This window comes from Lactuca serriola, chromosome 3 (assembly GCF_051521515.1).
Source record: "Lactuca serriola cultivar US96UC23 chromosome 3, Lser_US96UC23_V15, whole genome shotgun sequence".
NCBI classification, from domain to species: domain Eukaryota; kingdom Viridiplantae; phylum Streptophyta; class Magnoliopsida; order Asterales; family Asteraceae; genus Lactuca; species Lactuca serriola.
The window spans coordinates 125,765,239-125,787,626 of record NC_136410.1 but is presented as its reverse complement, the minus strand read 5'-3'; the positions used below and the strand labels follow the sequence as shown (position 1 = coordinate 125,787,626).

The 22,388-nt window shown below is 37.5% G+C and overlaps 1 protein-coding gene across 1 annotated transcript; it reads left to right on the top strand.

The window, feature by feature from the left end:
* On the top strand, nucleotides 1-3,536 carry LOC145095690 (ABC transporter G family member STR2-like). The gene is made up of 3 exons (XM_079033529.1): nucleotides 1-486; nucleotides 1,254-1,981; nucleotides 2,552-3,536. The coding sequence occupies exons 1-3, from the start codon at nucleotides 1-3 to the stop codon at nucleotides 3,534-3,536; spliced, it is 2,199 nt and encodes a 732-aa protein (XP_078889655.1).
* Nucleotides 3,537-22,388: the final 18,852 nt, after the last annotated feature.

Genomic DNA, 22,388 nt, shown 5'->3' with positions numbered 1-22,388 from the left:
ATGAGTAATCATTATAACGGCGGCACACCCGACATGGTGATTGACATATCAAAGCCGATGAACTTCACCGGAGGTTTAGAGTTCATGAACTTAACGTATACAGTGATGAAGAAGCAGAAGAGTGAAGAAGGTAAATGGGTGAAACAAGAAGCTGATTTATTGAATAAGATTACAGGGTATGCAAGGAAAGGGTGTATCACGGCTGTTATGGGCCCCAGTGGTGCTGGAAAATCTACTCTTTTGGATGGTTTGGCTGGAAGGATTGCTAGTGGGAGTTTGAAAGGGAAGGTGTCGATGGATGGAATGGAAATGAACCCTAGTTTGATTAAGAGGACTTCGGCTTATATCATGCAAGAAGATAGGTTGTTTCCGATGCTTACGGTTTATGAAACGTTGATGTTTGCGGCTGATTTTAGGTTGGGGTCGATTCCGAAAGCGGAAAAGAGGCAACGTGTTGAGGAATTGATTGAGCAACTTGGTTTATCGGTAAGGATCTAAACGTAAACATATTCTTTGGGATTGTTTGTGTAGCTGATATCAGACGACTAAATTCGTCTGATATCAGATGACTAAATTACAGTCATCTGATATCAAATGACATGTCAACCATTTGATATAAAAGATGACATGCTTCAATTTTGGAGTCATATAATCATTGTGGTCGAGTAATTTTATTGAATAATTACTCGAACAATTCAAATCTATCTTATATTCGATATTTCTAGATGAAGTTATTGAAATTTTAGTTTTTAGGTTTATGTTTTGTTTTCTTTTCTTTTCTGTTTTTGTTTTTCCTTTTTCAATAATTTTTCTGGTTTTCTCATTTAACGATGATATTAAAAAAAAAGCAAGTAGTTTAATACTAAATAATATGAGGCGACGAAAATGAATGTCTATTATTTCAATTTTCTAAGTTATAAATTTATGTTCATTATTTTAATTATTTTTACCATAGTTAATCAATTAAAAACATATACGTAAAACATTATTTTTAGGAATTTCGGTTCAACATGGTCCTTTTCTGGTTTTGTATTTATAGAACGAATCAAACCTACAAATTCGGATTTTCTTATAACGAAAAATCTAACCGTCTACTTTTCTGGATGGTTGAGTTTTTCGGTTACAAATGCTTTGATTGTTTTTTTTTTTGCAACCCCCCGTATCTAATGACGAAGCATATTTTTTCAGTCATTTGATATCGAACTGTATTAGAGGCAAATGTAAACTTACATGTTAAATTGTCTAACTTTTAGACAGCTAGGAACACGTATATCGGGGACGAGGGGAGGCGTGGAGTTTCAGGGGGCGAACGACGTAGGGTTTCGATCGGTGTAGACATAATCCACGGACCGTCACTTCTTTTTCTTGACGAGCCCACATCCGGTTTAGACTCAACAAGTGCTCAAAGCGTGGTTGAAAAGGTTCACAATATTGCACGTGCAGGAAGCACCGTGATTCTAACAATCCACCAACCTTCACACCGAATCCTACTTCTACTTGACCACCTAATAATACTGGCTCGTGGTCAACTCATGTACCAAGGACCCCCGAAAGACGTGGGGCTCCATTTGGGTCGTTTGGGTCGAAAACTTCCAAAAGGGGAAAACCCGATTGAGTTCTTAATAGATGTGATACAAAAATACGATCAATCGGAATATGGAGTGGATGTATTGGCAGAATTTGTGCTTACAGGTATGAAGCCACCACAACTTTCGGACGATGAAATGTCGTTTTCGACAATTCTTGCATCTCCTACGCCACCGCCTCGCAGGAAAAATAATCAACCGGAGAAACAAAATAACTCCGGGAAGAGGCTTCATCTGCAAACCGTGGGGCGATCCGACCAAGAGAAGGATTTTGATCATAGTGTTAGAAGCCCATGGAATAATTCAAAGTCGTGGAGTCAAAGTGGAATTATGCAAGCAGTTGGACTCACTCCGACACGTCAACGTAGTTTTCAAAGAACTCCACACCCTGTAAGGTAAATAGTTGAGACAATGAGTTTATATACTCTAGTTAGTGTCACACATCATCTAGACATTGTTCTATCTGACTTTATATATTCAAGAGTCTTCTTTCTCCCCTTAATGGATCTTTTGGAGAAAAAAAATCTACGACTCCATATAGATCTAATAAACACCAAATTAGGGGAAACCCTACATACTTTATAATTTTTACCAATATAGACAATGCTTTTTAAAGTTATCAATAATAGTAAAGTACTTACATGTTTTTAACTATAATACGAACGTACTTACATGTTTTTATCCATAATAGTAACATACTTATATTTGTTTACACCTGATAACAATGCATCATACCATTACTTACCAATAATGGCAACATACTTATATATCTTTATCGATAACAACAAAATGTAAAATAAAACTTGTAAGATTTTATAGACTTTGTGAAATATCTTGTTAATATCGATAAATAATCTAAGTATATTTACAGATAGCAAATATTGTTATTATGTATAAAAAAAGTACATTGTCCATATTGGTAGCGAGAACTTGTCGACCATGACTTTGTGTCCCTTTTTTTGCAGTGCATCACCTGGCTACTACACTTACTCAAGTGATATTGTAGCAGGAACCCCAACTCCACATAGTAGTGACTACACTGTCAACGAAGACGACTACCTCACCCCTACTAGTGGTCCAAATGTTGCAAGATACAATCACCTTGGTCCCAAATTTGCAAACTCTTTCTTTGAAGAAACATGGGTTTTGATCCGTAGAAACTTTATAAACATTAGAAGAACACCCGAGTTGTTTCTATCACGCCTCATGGTACTAGCCATCATGGGGTTCATGATGGCCACCTTATTCGTTAACCCTCATAAGTCAATGCAAGGAATCACTAACCGCCTAAGTTTCTTCATCTTCACTATCAGCTTATTCTTCTTCTCTTCAAATGATGCTGTCCCTGCTTTCATCCAAGAACGTTTCATATTCGTTCGTGAGACTTCTCATAATGCATATAGAGCATCTTCCTATACTATTTCTGGTGTAATCACATATCTACCCTTTCTCTTACTACAAGCTGCTGTCTATGCTGGCATCACTTGGTTTGCATTAAAGTTAGAAGGCCCTTTTGTTTACTATTTGGCAATTCTCTATGTTTCTCTTCTTACTACCAACTCATTTGTGGTCTTTGTGAGCTCGGTTGTTCCAAATTATATTCTCGGGTATGCTGCTGTTATTGCTTTCACGGCTTTGTTTTTCTTGTTTTGTGGGTATTTTGTGAATAGTCATGATATTCCTAAGTGTTGGAGATGGATGAATAAGGTGTCTACTATGACGTATCCGTATGAAGGGCTTCTAATGAATGAGTACCAAAGAGAAGAAGTTTTTGGACAGACTCTTATTGGGACGAATGTAACTGGAATTGATATTCTACAATCTTTGCATATTTATCATGAAAGGGATCCGAAGTGGGACAAGATATATATGATGTTGGGGTGGGCAGTTTTTTATAGGATCTTGTTTTATATCATTTTGCGTTTTGCTTCAAAGAATCAGCGTACATAAGCGGTGAAAGAAAAATGTGAGGCTGAATTAGCTTTTTGAAGTGGTAATAAGAAGAAAGTGTTCAGAAACAGGAAATTTTAGCTTGAATGAACCCTATTTGTTGCAGGTTTTCTTGTATTTAATCTTATGTATACGGATATGTATCACTTGTGAAGTTGTTCAGATTTGATGAAGATCTTTGTAAATGAAATGGCATCAATGTACAATTACTAATAAAAATCATTTCAATCTATGCATTCAAATCGTTGAAAGTTTTCCTACAAATATGACATTCAAATTTCATAGTAAGATGCAAATACTCCCTCATTTACAAAAGAAGGATCAAATAGGTTATATCTAAAACGTGTATAAAACATTGTTGCTCTTTCCTAAACAAGATTCATATCAAATGTTTTTACAATAATTAGATAGTTTGACATCAACGCTTGATAGGCATCACCTTTTCTTTTATTTGGAATGCACTAACATGTAGGAAATAAGTAACTGAAAACATTTATGCATAAAAGAATGTCGGTTTTTAGCACATAAAAAGAACTTGTTTCTGCACATATTTTACAGTGCTTAACTTGTATAAAGTAAAGATTAATCTTTTAAAGAAAAATGGATGTTGTGTATGATGCTACAACTGCTTATAATATGAGACACTTTGCAAAGGAGTTACATATTTCAATATTTTTCAGAAATTGGTAAAAATACAAATAAAGAGAAACTAAAAAAAAGTATATTCTCGTGTTCATTACACATGTCTTCATATTAGAAAACATACTTAGCTTTGTAAATATGCAGAAGGGTAGTTTGGTAAATTGTTGATATAAAGTTGTTAAGTTAGTTGTTCAATGTTTAATTAGTGGTAGTTTGGTACTTTGATAAATCGTATATATGTAGTATCTTACAGATCATTTTCAATTAATGACTCTCTCTCTCTCTCTCTCTCTCATGTAAGACTTCGTTAAGTTTAAAATTAAGTTGATGTTGCATTTTGTTAATTTTCATTGCTGAAAATGTGATAATAGATTATGGAACCACCGGCGAATGAATAAAGAGGAAAGAAGATGCTCTCAGCCAAGCAAGAAGCCATATATATCACAAGTTAGATGCATCAAAATATATTTTATGTATTTGTTTTCTTTTTTCAAATATAATTTTGTGTCCTCAAATAATTTTCCTTCTTTATGAGGATAATTAAAGCCAGTATATAATGCAAGATGTTTGTGTTTGGAGCATTAACCTTGAAGATCTAAAATTCAAAGCATCATTTACACTAATATTATTAATCTTGTTTCTTTTTCAATACATTTTAATACTTTTAATTTGAAATTCTTTTTTGATAACTGTATAACCATCAAAATTATCTTTCTTCTACTTACTAATTTACTCTAACTGAATTGTTTCAATAACACCTAATCAAGATGACGATGAAATTGAAGATATAAGCAACGATGACATAAATTCAACTCTATTTCTCAAAACTACGAACATAATTATTAGAGAGAAAATTGTAAATTTAGTCTCCATGGTTTGCTAAAAATTTGGTCCCTTTTTGGCCTATTTTGGTTATGGATTTGGTCAATCAAATTCGAACTATTTACCCTTTTGATTTCATTTTTCCATTATTTAATTGTTTTGTTTACATAAAAAAGTTAAACAATTTTTTTTTTTAAATTTGATTGAAACCAGATCAACGATAAAAATTGGCCAAAATGACTGAATATCTATAATTTTAAAAGTCGTTGGATTGAAACTAAAAAAAATTATCAAACCACATGGACCAAATTTTCATTTTTTCTCATTTTTATAAGATTATCCAAATTTTGGGTGTCGTTACTTTTTGAGATCAAATTACAACGTGGAACACGCACTATCCTTTATATAATTCTCAATTCTCATAAATATATATAATTTACCAATATTTATCAAAGAAATATAAGTTGTAACTTATAAAATATGTCATATGGTTTCGGTTGGTATCATCTCCGAACATATAATATAATGATTTTTGTTCGGAGAAATTCGAAGGGTGTTCTATAGGGATTTCTGGACACACATTTCCTTTGAATTCGATGTTATCATTACCATGGGTCGGCTTTCCGCCAATTGGGCTGAAATTCTCTATGCTGAAACGTGTATGAATATTTCGCTTTTCGTAGGAGGGTATGTATATGTCCACGTGGAGAAAACTCTAGGATCTCTACCTACTATTTCTGTGATGATGGTGCATAAGTATCGAGCGAAGGGATGTGAAGTCTTCTTTGCTCATGCGGTCGAGAGTTCTAAGAAGACAACGAGTCTTTATGATGTGGAGGTTGTTGGGGAATGTACATATGTTTTCCCTGATGAATTGTTGGGTTGACCACCACTAAATCAGGTGGAGTTCAAGATTGATCTTATTTCAGGCCCGTTTTTTATAGCCAAAACACCTTATCGACTGACTTTTTCGAAAATGAAGGAGATGATGTCACAACTCCAAGAGATGCTTGAGTGGTGATTTATTAGTCCGGGTTCATCGCCTTGAAGAGCTCCAATCCTTTTCGTTAAGAAGAAATATGGATCAATGCGGATGCATATTGACTATCGGGAGTTGAATAAGATGAGTGTGAAGAACAAGTACATATTCATGTGGATCAATAATATTTGTGATCTTAAGGAGCTTGCCATTTTTTGAAGACTGATTTGTAATCTGGTTATCATCAGGTATAGTCAGTGTGGGGATGTTCCTAATACAACATTCGTGACACGTTATGGGCACTGCAAGTTCATAGTGATGTTATTCATGTTGACGAATGCTCCGATAATTTTCATGGACGGAATGCATAAGGTATGTCGTCCATTTTTGGAAAAATTGATCATTGGTTTCATAGATAACATTTTGGTGTACTCTCGAAGTGCCGAAGATCATCGGAGGCATTTGCAAGAGGTTCTTGACACACTGTGTAGGGAGAAGCTTTATGCAAAGTTCTCCAAGTGTGAAATTTGGTTGTGTGAGATCCAATTTCATGTACACGTGGTAGGGAATGAAGGTATCGAAGTAAATCCAGCTAAAATTGAGGTCGTAAAGAAGTAGTCCAATCCAAATATTCTTTTGGAGCTTCATGGATTTAGTTGGATGCTATTAGAGATTTATTAAATATTTCTCCAAGATTATAGGTCCACTTACCAAATTGACGAGAAAGTCATAACCTTTCGTCTCCATTGATAACCAAGATGAGGCATTTCAGCCTCTGAATAATCTTTTTTGTGGGGCACCTATTCTTTCCCTGCCTAAGGGGAATGAGCATTTTGTAATGCGAAAGTGATGATGCATCCTATTCTAGATTAGGGTGTGTGCTGATGCAATGAAGGAATGTGATTGCATATGCATCTCGAAAAGTTAAAGGTGCGAAAGTGAATTACTCGATGCATGATTTGGAGCTGGTTATGATTGTATTTACTCCCAAGTTATGGTAACGCTACCTTTTTGGTATAAAATGTACAATATTTATTACCACAAGAGCTTGCAACACATTTAGTTCCAGAAGGAACTGGATATGAGGCATCGGTGTTGTATTGATCTGCTTTTCGGTTATGATTATAAGATTAGTTACCACCATGTTGTTGGATTAGGTGTCTAAGCCAATAACTAAATTGATATATACTTGAACTATTAGCAAATTTCTTTTGGGTTGCCCTCAAAACTAGCAAGTGAATAGGATGACTTTTATAGAGAGAGAGAGAGAGCGAGCGAGAGAGAGAGAGAGAGAGAGAGATTGATTTATTGATTTATTATATGATTAATAAGTCATTTATTAATATATTGTGAGAATAATATGTTAATTAGAGTTATTATTATTATTTATTTAAGAATTAATCAGAAATTAATTAGAATTAATTTTAGGATTAATTGGATTAATTAAAAGTACAAGAACCTAAGCTGTAATTGTTCAATAGTTAAACAAAAGGGTTTCCAGAACCTTCCACAAGTGGTGGACGGTTTCGAGCTATATTCTAGGGTTTCTAGAATATCCCTTGAAGATAATAGGAGATTGGATAATTACCTGATTTGAAATAATAATATTATATTCAAATTAGGGTTTCCTAGTGCAACTATAAATAGGCCCTTAACGCTTCATATTTTTGGCCACTCCTCCTCTCAAGAGAATAGCCAAAAATCATTCCCTCTCATCTCTCTATCTTCAAGTTTCCTTAGTTGCTAGGGTTTGGGTGTGAGCCATCAGAGGCACGAGATTTCTGGTGCTTTCTTGCAAGAGCTTTTGAAGAAGGATTTTATTGGGTATTTACAAGAATAATCAAAAAGGTATGTAAACCCTAACCCTCTTATGAATTTCGATTAAACTATGGTTTCTATAGCGTTCTTTGATGTTCATAGATTACAACATTCAATAGTGAAAACATAGATCCAAATTAGGTTGCATGTGAACTTAAGAGTTAAGTTATTTTCCACCACATGGTTTTTGTAACCTATAAAACCTTTCAGTGGCATCAGAGCCCAATGTTTTCAATTGAATATGCATAATATTTGAATAGATCAAATTAGTGTTTATAGAAATTAAACCCTATGGCTTGAAATATTCAAATTGGCCTAGGTTTCTTGAAACCATAGCCTCCTCCCTTAATTTCAAAATTTTCTAGGGTTTGTTAGAGTTTCTTATTTAATAATTATTGTTTTAATTTGTTAGAATAGAATAATTAAAATTGGATAACCCAATACCTTTAATTTTCGAAATTTAGTAGGGATTGGATTATGATTAAATTTAAATCATTTGTTTAATAGTTAAATAGTAAATAATTATTTAATCATCTTGTGATTTAAATTAGTTTAATTAATTGTTAATTAAAAGATAAATATTAAATCATAATTGGTTTAATTTTAAATTCATTTAATTTTTATTAATTTTTTAAAATTTAATATTAAACCTAGTATTTTAGAAAAGTTTTAAAATACACCTTATATATACTATTAAAAGTTTAATATATTATATGTATAAGAAAAGTCAATCAAATCGCTAATACACCTCATTCACAAACCCATGCTATAAGGAGGGGGGGGGGGGTATAAGGAAGCAGCCTATAAAATGACCGTCATTCGGTGTCTACTCTCACCCACCACTCCTTTGTATGGTGGAGGGTCGTTAGCCAAACAGATTTGATAGGACATAATCTCATTAAAAGTATAATGATATAAAAGTACTAGAGCTTTCCTTAAATATTCCCACTCTAGTTACTTTAAAAAATATGAAAAGTATGCTAATCCATGAAAACGCACATCATATTTTAATATGTCATTAGTGGAGCGTGTGTGGTTAACCGACACACTAATAGGGACTTTAAAGATAAATGATGGGCATCTCGAAAATTATCATTGTTAATGGAGCACGTGTGGTTAAACGTCACATTAATTAGAGATGATAAATGAAATTTAGGTTGCCAAGCATGTTTGCATGGTTATTCACATCTTGTTTGTGATCCTCGACATCTCAGTCACAAATAGAAGAGCATAATTTGAGATTAAACATGTCATTGATAAGATTCAATGAATCTCAAAAGATCTAGGAATTTCATAGTTTAGAATTGGTGAACTGTTTTACCTACCTGCATAAATTCGCGATAAGATTACGACATCCCTCTTCTTAGATGTTAATTGTTATATTAGATCCTAGCCTTGAATATTTATTACTGGTTAAAATATTAAGTATTTATGTCATCTAACTAAAACTACCATTTTTATCTATAGATTTCTACTCCTAGTGATGCTTCTGCTTCTCAAACCTCCACCTACAACTCGAACTCTTTGTTGCTCTCGATCGTGTCCAAGGTAACATTGGATGGAACCAACTATAATGATTAGATGTGAAACATCAAGATGGCTCTTTGATTAAAGGGTAAAGAGTATATCCTTGTAAAACACCTTATTGAAATCGATGTCTCAACTATTATTCGTGAAGAAATCATCTCCAACAAGAAACATTATGATGACACAACAAAGGTGGATTGCGTCATGGTTGTCACCATGGTTTCTGAGTTGCAATGGTTCTATGACGACTACTGGCCATACGAGATGAACTTGGATATTGTGGAAAAGTTTCACAAGAGAGCTCGTCAACAAAATTATGATGTCCTCAAATCCCTAATGGCTTGCAAGTTGATGGATGGAAAATCGGTCTGCAACCAATTTCAAAGAATGCAGAGTTACGTGAATTTCCTTGAAAGGCTAAATGTGAATTTCAATGAGGAGTTGGCCATTGACATGGTCCTCAACTCCTTTCTATCTTTTTATGATCAGTTCATTTTGGCTTATCATTTGAACAATACTGAAACCATATTGGCCAAACTCCACAACCTAATGCAGACAGCTAAGTCAGGTTTGAATAAAAATCAAAAATATACTCCTACCAGTAATCATATCCTTGATATTGGGCAAAACAAAGGAAAGAAGAGGAAAGGTGCTCCTAAAGCAAATTGGAAGGGAAATGCCCATATTGGGTCGTTTAGCAATGGACCAAAAGCAAGGTCCAATTCTGACATTCCTTCTGTTAATGATCCCAAAGAAGCCACTTGCTTCTATTTCAATGAAAAGGGCCATTAGAAAAGAAGTTGACCCAAGTACTTGTTGGATATCAAGGATGTAAAAGTAAAGCCAACGTCGGCAGGTATTTACACCATTCAAACTAATAACTCACAACTTACTCGTTCTTGGGTCCTTGATATAACATGTGGTTTTCACATTTGTTTTGATTTGCAGGGGCTTAAAGAAAGTGAGGGGTTGGAGAATAAAAGGATGAATCTAATCATGGGCAATAGCGAATCTTCTCCTATTACCAAGATTGGAACTTACGGTCTTGTGCTTGGTGGTGATGTTAAATTAGATTGGGTTGATTGTTGCTATTCGTCATAAATGACGCAAAACATTATCTCTTTTCATGAACTATTTAGATAAGGTTTTTGATATTCATTTAATGATGTGAATGGATCGACTTTGGTTTATAAAAATGGTATTTTATGTTTGAAGCTTTACCTTGTAATGGTGTGTATGGAACGGTGATTTGTGTTGATAGATTAGGCAATATTGTATTCCATATTGATTTGTTTAATGGTTTAGACAAGGCATGCTTTTGGCATTGTCATCTTGGGAACATTAACAAGAAACGAATCTCCCAACTCCAAAAGGATTGAGTGTTGGAATCATCTTACTTAAGTCCAGATGATGAATTCGAATCTTGTCTTTTGGGCAAGATGGACAAAACACCTTTCACTGGATCTTTTGAAAGAGGTGAAGGTTTGTTGGATCTCATACAAACATATATGTGTGGACCCTCCAGGTCTACCACAAGGGATGTTAATAAATTTTATTTAACATTTATAGATGATTATAGCAAATATGGTTATATTTACTTAATCAAACATAAATTAGAAAACTTTGAAAAGTTCAAAGCGTTAAAACATGAAGTCAAGAATCAATTAGACAGGAAGATAAACATGCTCCGATCTAAGAGAGACGGAGAGTATCTTAGTATCGAGTTCCATGACTATATCAAGGAATTTGGAATTGTTTCACAAATGATTCCTCCCAGGACACCAAAAACTAACAATGTGGTTAAGAGGTGTAATCGGACCTTGTTAGACATGGTTCTTTCTGATGGGTTTTAAGCACTATAACATCGCTATGGTGCACAAACAACCCTAATGCTTTGGATCTAAGTTTTCTCAAGTTATACATGCAATTTTCATTTTCCAAAGCATGAAACCCTATTAGCATACAACATTGATATTTAAAACATAAAACAAGTTAGATGATTACCTCTTGGTTGTAGCTTGTAGAACTTGGCCTTAGAAGAGCTTAACACCTCAAATGTGATGCCTCAAATAAGTCACAAAACATCAAGAACAAATGGAGGACAATGTGAGAGAGGCTAGGAGGCACCAAAATCGGCTAGCTTCTTCTTGGAATACACAAGTGTCGATTTTAGGGTTTAGGGGTTACATTTATAGTGTAGAATTCCAATAGTCACTTGTAAAACCTAATTCATTCACTTAGGCTTTTAATCCAATAATTCATTTGATATCCTTTTGTGTTGGATAAGGTGTCTAAGTCCATAACTATTTCTGGTATGTACTTGACACGACCCGACATGGTCCATTTGGGTTGCATGGCACCATGCAATTGGATAGACTAAATGAGAGAAATAACATTTGTGGTTTATTAATATATTATAAGTTCTAATATATTAATAGAATTATTTAATTAGTATTGATCAAGAATTAATTTGGAATTAATTAAGTGATCAAAAGATAACTAATTAAATATATGGGTTGATTATGTAAATCATCCATAACTTGTATAGTGGGCTAAGAGGCTCCATGGATTATCAAGTTGGGTTAAACCCATAGGATGCTCCATGGGAGTTACAAACCCATGGGTCATGGAAATGAAGAGCCATGACACATTAGGGTTTACATGGTGTAACCCTAGATGTGTCAACACTATATAAAGAACATGTTCTCCACCAAAATCGGCTACACAAAAAGAAGTGAGGGCTAGGCCGATTTTAGAAGTGGTTGTATTCTCTCTAAAGTCATTCCAAAAGCATTAGGTGTTGTTTGAAGCATTTGAGGCATCACACTTGGGGTGCTAGGCTCACAAGGTTTCAAGGAATCAAAATCAACTACAAGGTATGTATTTCTAGCTATGCTTTTAGGATTAAAGTTCCCATGTATGCTAGATAGGATTATGAACCTTGGAAACCAAATTTTGCATGTATTTAGACAAACATAGATCCAAGGTTTATTAGGGTTGCATGTACACTTAGGAAGTGTTAGAATGCTCAAAACCCATCAGTGGTATCAGAGCCTAGGCTTGTTTGTTGAATACTTGATGCAAACTTGTTTTTCAAAAGCCAAAAACTGTCCAGACAAGAAAACTCGACGAGTTCTGGCCAAAAATCGCCGAGTTTGTGTGTTATAGCATGAAATCGACGAGTTCCTTGATGAACTCGACAAGTTTGTCACCCAGTGAGCAGTTTTTGGAGCTAGGCTGCTGGAAATGGACTAGAAACATTACCCTAAACTGTTTTGGTGTTATAAAACTTGTTTTAGATGGTGTAATGGTTGTTCTAATCCATTTACAATGGATAATATCAAATTTTCATGATTATATGTGTTCATATGTTCTTGAAATGTTGATATGAATATTCATGTTCTTATGAGTTCTTGATAGATCATAGGAGTTACTTGTTTATATGATTAATTCATGATCTTTATGTGTTTTAATGGAGTCCATAACTTGTCCTCAAGTTATGGATAACCAAAAGTCTCTTTGTGTTAAAAGCCATTAAAAGAACACATAAGTTATAAAATGAAGAGTCTTCATTTTAATAACTCATAAGTTATGAATATGAAAGGTTTTGTAAAGTTACAAAACTTGCCCTCAAGTTTTGGAACATGTAAAGTCACTTAATAAACTTTAGTTCCAACCCTTAGAATTTTAAAAGTTAAAATTCAACCCTTATACTTTATATTATAGGTTAATAATATATATATGTATAAGATCAAGTCGTCTTACCGCTAGTACGCCTCATTCACGAAGCTAGTCTATAAGGGGGGGGGGGGGGATATAAGGTTGTTTCCTATAAAATGGAAACTTAATGGGTGTCCACTCTCACCCACCGCTTCCTTGATCGGTGGAGGGTCGTTAGCCGAACGGGTAAGACAAGGACTTATAAATTCTCATTAAAAGTATGATGAATATTATAAAGTAACTAAATCTTTTTATTAAGTTCCTAATCTTAGTTACTTTAGGAAAAATGTGAATAAGGTGCTAATCCATGAAATTACACTTTACACTTTGTTTAAGTCGTTGGTAGAGCGTGTGTGGTTAACCGGCACACTAACATGGACTTAACAAGGTAGGTAAAGGGTGACTTAAGGTTTATCATAATATCGGTGGAGCGTGTGTGGTTTACTGGCACATCGATTGAGTGATAGACTTTAAGGGTACCAAGTGATTTGCATGGTTACTTCACACCTCATTTTGTGATCCTCGGTATCCCAGTCACAAAACTTGGAGGGAACACTCGAGATTGAAACATGCCTTTGAAAAGTTCATTGAATCTCAAAAGAATCTCGGAATTTCTAAGAACCAATTAAAAACCTAATATTTATATTTCGTTTTTCATGTTGGAAATTGGTGAATCGTCATTCATCTACCTTTCAAATATGTTATAGCTTGGATTACGGCATACCTCTTCTAAGTTATAATATATTGTGATTGGAACCTAGCCTTAATATTACATTTGGGTGTTTTATTAAGGACTCTCTTAATATCTAAACTAATCTTGTTCTCTTCTATCAGATGTCTTCAAACAATGTTGCTTCTGGCTCTAATCCTAATGGTTCCTTTACCCTTATAAACTTGTGTGGGAAAGTCAACTTTGATGGATCCAACTATAATGAATGGATCAGAAACATCAGGATGATTACCAACTACGAGGACAAAGAATATGTCATTGACAAGGAGCTTAAGGAGATTGATGAGACCACCACAACTCCCCAGGAGATCGCCGACTTCCAGGCACATGAAAGGGATGCTACAAAAGTGGCATGCATCATGATGGCCACCATGACAGCGGAACTCCAAAAGTCCTATGAGGACTTCTACCCTTTTGAAATTCACCAAGATCGATGGAAAGATACCATCAAAGTGCACGACAAGAGAGGTATGAAATCATTTGCTCCATGATAACAACCATGATGAAGGACGAGGAATCCATCACGAGCCACATGTAGAAAATGCAAAGGTATGTGGATCGTTTACTGAAGCTTAATGTGAACTTCCCTGAGGAGCTTGCAATAGATATTATTTTGCACTCCTCACTCCTTACCATCGTGCTATGATCAATTCTGCATGACATATCACATGAATAAGGAAGAGGTCACACTCAGCAAACTTCAGGGACTCCTCAAGACCGCAGAAACATGTCTTCAGGGTAAGTCGGTTGTTAACACTCCTACTCCAAACTCCGCCCCGGTTTTGGCAATCATGAAAGGTCGAGGGAAGAAGAGGAAGAGTTCTTCGAAGGGTACCAATGCTAGAACCCTTGATGGCTCTTTTTCAAGTGGAACCAAGAAAGGTTTCATCACTCCTTCTTCTGACCCAAAAGAGGCTGAATGCTTCTAATGCCATGAAAAGTCACATTGGAAGCGGAATTGCCCAAAATACCAGCAAGATGTCAAGTATGGGAAAGTTAAACCCAACCATGCAGGTATTTACACTATCATATCTAATAACTCACCCCATTCTAAGTCTTGGGTCCTTGATACCGGTTGCAGTATTCATATCTGTTCTGATTTGCAGGGACTAAGAAGAAGTGAGAATGTGGAGCATGGAAGAATAAACTTAATCATGGGGAATAGGTAAGCTTTACGTGTCACCAAGATTGAAGTTTATACTTTATCGCTAAGTAGTGGGTTTAGTTTAGATTTGAATAAGTGTTGTTATTCACCAGAAATGGCAAGAAACATTATTTCCTTTCATGTATCGTATAAACAAGGTTTCACCTTTTCATTTGATAATGAAGTTGGTTCGATTAATGCTTTCGTTAATAATGTTCTTTATTTTAAAGCATTACCTTGTGATGGTGTGTATGAAACTGTATTTGTGGTTGATAACTTAGGAAATAATGTATTGTGTATTGATTATGTTAATGATAATAACTTGGATAAAGCATCATTATGGCATTGTCGTCTTGGACATATAAGCAAGAAACACATAGGCCAACTCCAAAAGAATGGAGTCTTGGAGTCACTTGACCTAAAGTCAGATGATAGTTGCGAATCATGCTTACTTGGAAAAATGACAAAGTCACCCTTCACAGATTCTTATGAGAGGGGTGAAGGTTTGTTGTATCTTGTACACATGGATGTGTGTGGACCCTTCAAACATGCCACAAGGGATGCTAATCGTTATTATTTGACTTTTACTGATGATTACAGTAGATATGGATATGTCTACTTAATCAAGCATAAGTCAGAGAGTTTTAAAAGGTTTAAAAAATTTAAACAGGAAGCCGAGAATCAATTGGGCAGGAACATTAAGATGCTTTGATCTGATCCAGGTGGTGAGTATCTTAGTTCAGAGTTCCTCGACTATCTTAGGTAATGTGGGATTGTCTCACAATTGACACCTCCCAGGACACCGCAGTTGAATGGTGTGGCTGAGAGGCGTAATCGAACCTTGTTGGATATGGTTCTTTCCATGATGAGTCGAGCTTCGCTACCAATCTCATTTTAGGGGTATGCCTTAGAGACTGCCGCCCATATCCTACAAAGAAAGTTGCCAAAACTCCTCATGAGATGTGGACTGGTAAAGTACCCAAACTAGACCACATCAAGATTTGGGGTTGCGAGGCTTTCGTGAGACGCGAGACTCATGATAAGCTCGAAGCTCGAAGTGAGAGGTGTATTTTCATCGGCTACCCACAACAATCCTTTGGTTACCTCTTCTACAAACCTAGTGAAAATGTGGTCTTTGTAGCTAGGAGGGCTGTCTTTTGAGAGAGAAAATTCATAAGCCAAGGAAATAGTGGGAGGCAAGTTGACATTGAAGAATGATGGAGGAACTTCAAACCCTAGCACTCAACTTGAGGAGGAAAGTCTTATTGAGCCAATTGGCAAGTCTGTACCTCTGAGGCATTCCACAAGGGTTAGGAATGCACCTGAGCATTACTATGGATTCCATATTACTGCGGAAGGTGATACACTTATCAGTGATGAGACACTGATAGGTTTGGATGAACCTAACAATTACACGGAAGCCATTGAAGGCCCTGAGTCAGCCAAATGGAAAGAGGCAATAGACAGCGAGATACAGGCCATGTATGACAATCAAGTTTGGAACTTGGTTAAGAATGTACCAGGTCGTAAGACAGTTGGGTGGAAGTGGATCTTCAAGAAGAAGACCGTCATGGATGGTAATGTACACAATTATAAGGCACGACTAGTTGCAAAGGGTTTCTCACAAACTCTGGGAGTTGATTATGATGAGACCTTTTCTCCAGTGGCCAAGATTAAGTCTATTAGGGTTCTGTTAGCCATAGCCGCATTCCATGACTATGAAATATGGCAAATGGATGTCAAAACTGCTTTCCTTAATGGAAAGTTGGCTGAGGATGTTTACATGAGTCATCCAGAGGGTTTTGTCAATACAGAGTACCCTAATAGAGTGTGTAAGCTTGAGAAATCCATTTATGGGTTAAAGCAAACACCTCGCAGATGGAATCTTTTCTTTGATGAGAAAGTCAAAGAATTTGGCTTTTCTATGAGTGAAGATGAATCTTGTGTATATGTTAAGGCTAGTGGGAGTATAGTTAGCTTATTGGTATTGTATGTGGATGACATACTACTCATAGGAAATGACATCCCAACTCTGTAGGAAGTTAAGTCCTGGCTTGGGAAGTGTTTCTCTATGAAGGACCTAGGAGAAGTTGCCTATATTCTAGGGATAAGGATCTTGAGAGACCGGAGTAAAAGACTAATTGGACTTAGTCAGAGTACCTACTTAGATAAGGTGCTGAAGAGATTCGGCATGCAGGACTCCAAGAAAGGAGAGTTAACCATCCAGAGTAACGCCAGATTGAGTAAGACACAAAGCCCTAGTACTGAGGCTGAGATAGCAGCAATGAGTCGAATACCTTATGCTTTGGCTGTAGGATCGATCATGTATGCTATGATGCGTACTCGACCTGATGTAGCTTTTGTTTTAAGCATGGTTAGCAGGTATCAGGGGAACCCTGGTAAGGCACACTGGACTGCGGTAAATAATATCCACAAGTACCTACGGAGGACTAAGGACTGGGTTCTTACCCTCGGTGGGAGTGACGACTTGAGAGTTGTAAGGTATAGTGATGCTAGTTTCCAAACTGATAGGGATAATTTCCGCTCTCAGTCAGGCTAGGTCTTTACCTTAAACGAAGGAGCAAGTTCTTGGAAGAGTTCCAAGCAAGAGACAGTAACTGATTCAACTTGCGAATCAGAGTATATAGCAGCTAGCGAGGCAACAAAGGAGGCTATATGGCTGAAGTACTTCATTGGATACCTTGGAGTTGTACCAGCTATTAAGGAGCCAATGGAATTTTTTTGTGATAGTGAAAGTGTTGTTGCCTTAGCCAAGGAACCAAGGGATCACAGGAGATCCAGACACATCGACAGAAAATACCATTTCATTAGACATCAAATAGAAGAAGGACTTCTCGTAGCAAAGAGGGTATCACCGGATGAGAATCCAGAAGATCCCCTCACGAAGGGACTGACTCGGGTTAAGCATCTCCAGCATGCTCGGAGCATAGGGCTGAAGGATGATATTAGATTTAGTTGTTAGATAACCTTGAAATTTGTGAAGTGTAATTGACATTAGATGATGAATAAAAGGTGTTTTATTTATGAGTAAAGTGTTGCTATCTTCTGTCGATCGTTTACTATATTTCTTTTGCATGTTTTGACTTCCAGAATAATTATATTTGGTATATCATATTATTCGAACCTCCACAGTCGGTCATATGTCGGAAGTAGGTATGAATCAAGACTGTCATGACCGTTTACTATATTTCTTTTGCATGTTTTGACTTCCAGAAATAACACTTGTGGTTTATTAATATATTATAAGTTCTAATACATTAATAGTATTATTTAATTAGTATTGATCAAGAATTAATTTGGAATTAATTAAGTGATCAAAAGATAACTAATTAAATATATGAGTTGATTATGTAAATCATTCATAACTTGTATAGTGGGCTAAGAGGCTCCATGGATTATCAAGTTGGGTTAAACCCTTCATGGGAGTTACAAACCCATGGGTCGTGGTAATGAAGAGCCATGACACATTAGGGTTTACATGGTGTAACCCTAGATGTGTCAACACTATATAAAGAACATGTTCTCCACAAAAATCGGCTACACAAAGAGAAGTGAGGGCTAGGCCGATTTTAGAAGTGGTTGTATTCTCTCTAAAGTCATTCCAAAAGCATTTGGTGTTGTGTGAAGCATTTGAAGCATCACACTTGGGGTGCTAGGCTCACAAGGTTTCATGGAATCAAAATCAACTGCAAGGTATGTATTTCTAGCTATGCTTTTAGGATTAAAGTTCCCATGTATGCTAGATAGGATTATGAATCTTGGAAACCAAATTTTGCATGTATTTAGACAAACATAGATCCAAGGTTTATTAGGGTTGCATGTACACTTAGGAAGTGTTAGAATGCTCAAAACCCATCATTTTGGACTAACACTTCATGGACTCACACATAAACTTAGCCCATCACTAATCAATCATGAATCATTGGCCCAAACCTATATGTATCACAGATTTACATAATCAGAACCTGTTAATTTAATCAGTCTCTTTGATCACTAAATTAATTCCAAATTTATTCTTGATCAATACCAATTAAATAATATGATTTATCAATTAATATATTATTCTTATAATATATTAATAAATCATAAATAACCTCTTTCTCAAATTTCCGTCCTATCAAAGTGCTTCGGTGAACGCAACCCAAATGGACCATGCTACTATCGGGTTAAGTGTATACCAATTATAGTTATGGGCTTAGACACCTAATCCAATAGTCTTCCACTTGGATAAGTCTAATAACTAATATTCCAAGTACGACTTCAGAATCCGATATCGGGGTTGGGAGCGGTGATGGTGCAGAGAGGGCATGTGATAACATATGCATCGAGGCAGCTGAAGCCTCATGAGACGAGGTATCCCACCCACGATCTAGAGTTGGGGGCAGTGATGTTCGCCCTCAAGATCTGGCGTCACTATCTGTATGGGGTTTGGTGTACCATATACATGGACCATAAGAGCTTGAAGTACTTGATGGATCAACCCAACCTGAATATGCGACAGAGGAGATGGTTGGATGTGGTAAAGGATTACGACTGCGAGATCCTGTACCACCCGGGTAAGGCTAATGTGGTAGCCGATGCACTGAGCCGAAGGGTGGAGAGCGCCCCGATGAGAGATGTTTGTTTGAGATTGACAGTTTGTGGGCGGGAGGCATACCATTTTGATGGAAGAGGCTCATCGATCGAAGTTCTCGATCCATCCTGGGGCCACTAAGATGTATTTGGACCTGAAAAGAGAGTATTGGTGGCCCTGTATGAAGAGGGATGTCGCGTGGTTTGTTGAGAGGTGCTTAACCTGACGTAAGGTTAAGGCCGAGCACCAGAGACCACATGGTAAGTTGTAGCCGTTGGAGGTTCCCGAGTGGAAGTGGGAACAAATTACCATGGATTTTATCACCAAATTGCCAAGGACTACTAGGGGAGTCGATGCAATTTGGGTGATTGTGGACAGGTTGACAAAAAGCGCCCACTTCCTTGCTATCAGTGAGAGCTCTTCCGCTGAGAGATTGGCAGAGTTGTACGTGAGAGAGGTGGTATCGCGGCATGGAGTACCGATCTCGATCGTCTCAGATCGAGATGTGCGTTTCACGTCCAGATTCTGGAAGAAATTTCATGAGGAATTGGGTACGGGCTGCATTTTAGTACCGCATACCACCCACAGACTGACGGGCAGAGTGAGCGGACGATTCAGACGCTCGAGAGCATGCTTCGGGCATGTGTATTGGACTTCAGAGGGAGTTGGGACACGTATCTACCTTTGGCAGAGTTTTCCTACAACAACACCATCATTCGAGCATCGGTATGCCGCCTTTTGAGCTGTTGTATGGGAGGAGGTGTTGGACTCCCATTTGCTGGGGAGAGGTAGGGAAACGTGTGATGGGTAGTATAGAGATAGTACTTTAGACAACGGAGCAGATCCAGCAGGTCGGACAGAGGTTGTTGACCGCTCAGAGTCGCCAGAAGAGTTATACGGATAGGCGTCGGTTCAAGCTGGAGTTTCAGGTCGGAGATTTTGTACTCCTGTAGGTAAATCCTTGGAAAGGAGTGATCAGGTTCAGGAAGAGAGGCAAGCTAGGGCCCCGATATATTGGTCCGTTTAGAGTGATTGCGAGGGTGGGTAGGGTTGCATATCGTTTGGAGCTACCTGAGAAGTTGGGGCAAATTCATGACACCTTCCACGTGTCGCTGTTGCGAAAGTGTATAGCCGATGAGTCGGCATTGGTGCCATTGGAGGATATTCAGGTGGATGCGAGCCTGAATTATTTTGAGAGACCGGTGGCAATCAGGGATCGGAAGATAAAGGTTTTGAGGAACAAGGAAGTACCTTTGGTTTTGGTTCAGTGGCAACATCGGAAGGGGTCCGAGATGACTTGGGAGTCAGAGTCGGAGATGCGAGGGCAACATCCAGAGTTGTTCGAGGAATGAGACTTCAGGGGCGAAGTCTGGTTCTAGTGGGGGAGAATTGTAACACCCCGAGATTCAGGTGCATTTCTTTCGCCCTTATTCTTTGTCGATTGGTCGTGATTAGTCCTTGAGTGGAGGGAATATAGCAAGTAAGTACGCTGGGCGTACCAGAGGGGTACGCTGCGCGTACTCATGCGCTTAATTTGGACGTGGAGTCGCCAAGGTACGCTGGGCGTACCCAGAGTTACACCGGGCGTAACCGGCCCAGGTGCAAAAAACCTAATCCGTCTTGTGCACTATTTAAAGGGTGCTAAGGCTCATTTCTCAGCCTCCATATCAGTTACTGAAACCCTAAGAGAGAGCCTCCCATCGTCCTTAGTGTATGAGAGTGTTGTTGGAGCTAATTGTGCTTTGGTGACTTAGTGAAGAAGAAGGAAAGGAGCTCTTGGAAGCAAAAGCTTGAGGTGCCATTTTGGATCTGAGATCTACAGAGAAAAGGGCTACACTTAGAGGTATAAAGTTCAAAACTTTCCTCTTCTTTTGGTTGTTGTTGCATGTCCCATTTCTAGGGCTAAAAATGCTAAAGGTGGAGACTTTATGAGTGTAAAGTGGTCCATGGTCCGAGATCTGTCCCTTTTCAGTGGTATTAGTGATTTAGAACCATAAAGTTTCCATCTTGGATGTTAGTTTTAGGTCATGCTTGTGTAATAAGCCTTCTAGAGTTAAAGGATGGAACATTATGGGAGTTGGTGGCTTGTTCAGCCATGCAAAGGCTTAAAGTCATCAACTTTATGGATTAAGAGGCTTAGATGTGGTCAGATCTAGAAATTGGACGTGGGTCTTAACTGTTTAAGACCTCAAGAGCTAAGGGGCTGAAGTTGGGGAGTACGTCGGGCGTAATCCCAGTACGCGCCGCGTACTGGGTGGCGTTCCCCGATTCTGAGATGCAGTCGGGTACGCTCAGCGTACACATCTGGTACGCGAAGTGTAACCCGGAAAGTTAACTTTTGGTTTACTTTTAGGGTATGGTCTATTGTGGGGCCTTTTGAGTTATGAGAGGGGTAAAATGGTCTTTTACCCTTCTGAGAGTGTCATAAGAGGACATAGTCTAGCCTTTGAGAGTTATATTAAATAGAGTATTTATTTCATATGATTAGGCGGAGGCTAGGCCATCGTTTACCGAGTCATAGATTTACCGAGATACCAGAGGTTAGTCTTCTCACTATACTTTACATAGTGTCGTAACAGAGTTATGTGACAGAGTACTATAGAGTTACATGCCAGAGTATTTGCATGTTATTTATGTGTTGTGATTTATTGTGATATGTGATATGCATGATTCAGAGTTACAGAGTTGGGACTTTCGGGTCCCTAGAGTTAGGGCCAGAGGGCCCACAGAGAGTTGGGGCTGGAGGGCCCCACTGAGACACGTTGACCAGAGGGTCGACAGAGTTACAGCCTTGAGTGGCTATTATGAGTTAGAGTGGTATTTTGGGGAACTCACTAAGCTTATGCTTACAGTGTTACGTGTTATGTGTTTCAGGT

Coding starts and splice junctions, on each gene's coding strand:
- LOC145095690 (XM_079033529.1), top strand. CDS start 1: ATGAGTAATCATTATAACGGCGGCACACCCGACATGGTGATTGACATA. Junction 487..1,253: donor TTGAGCAACTTGGTTTATCG/GTAAGGATCTAA, acceptor TCTAACTTTTAG/ACAGCTAGGAACACGTATAT. Junction 1,982..2,551: donor AGAACTCCACACCCTGTAAG/GTAAATAGTTGA, acceptor CTTTTTTTGCAG/TGCATCACCTGGCTACTACA.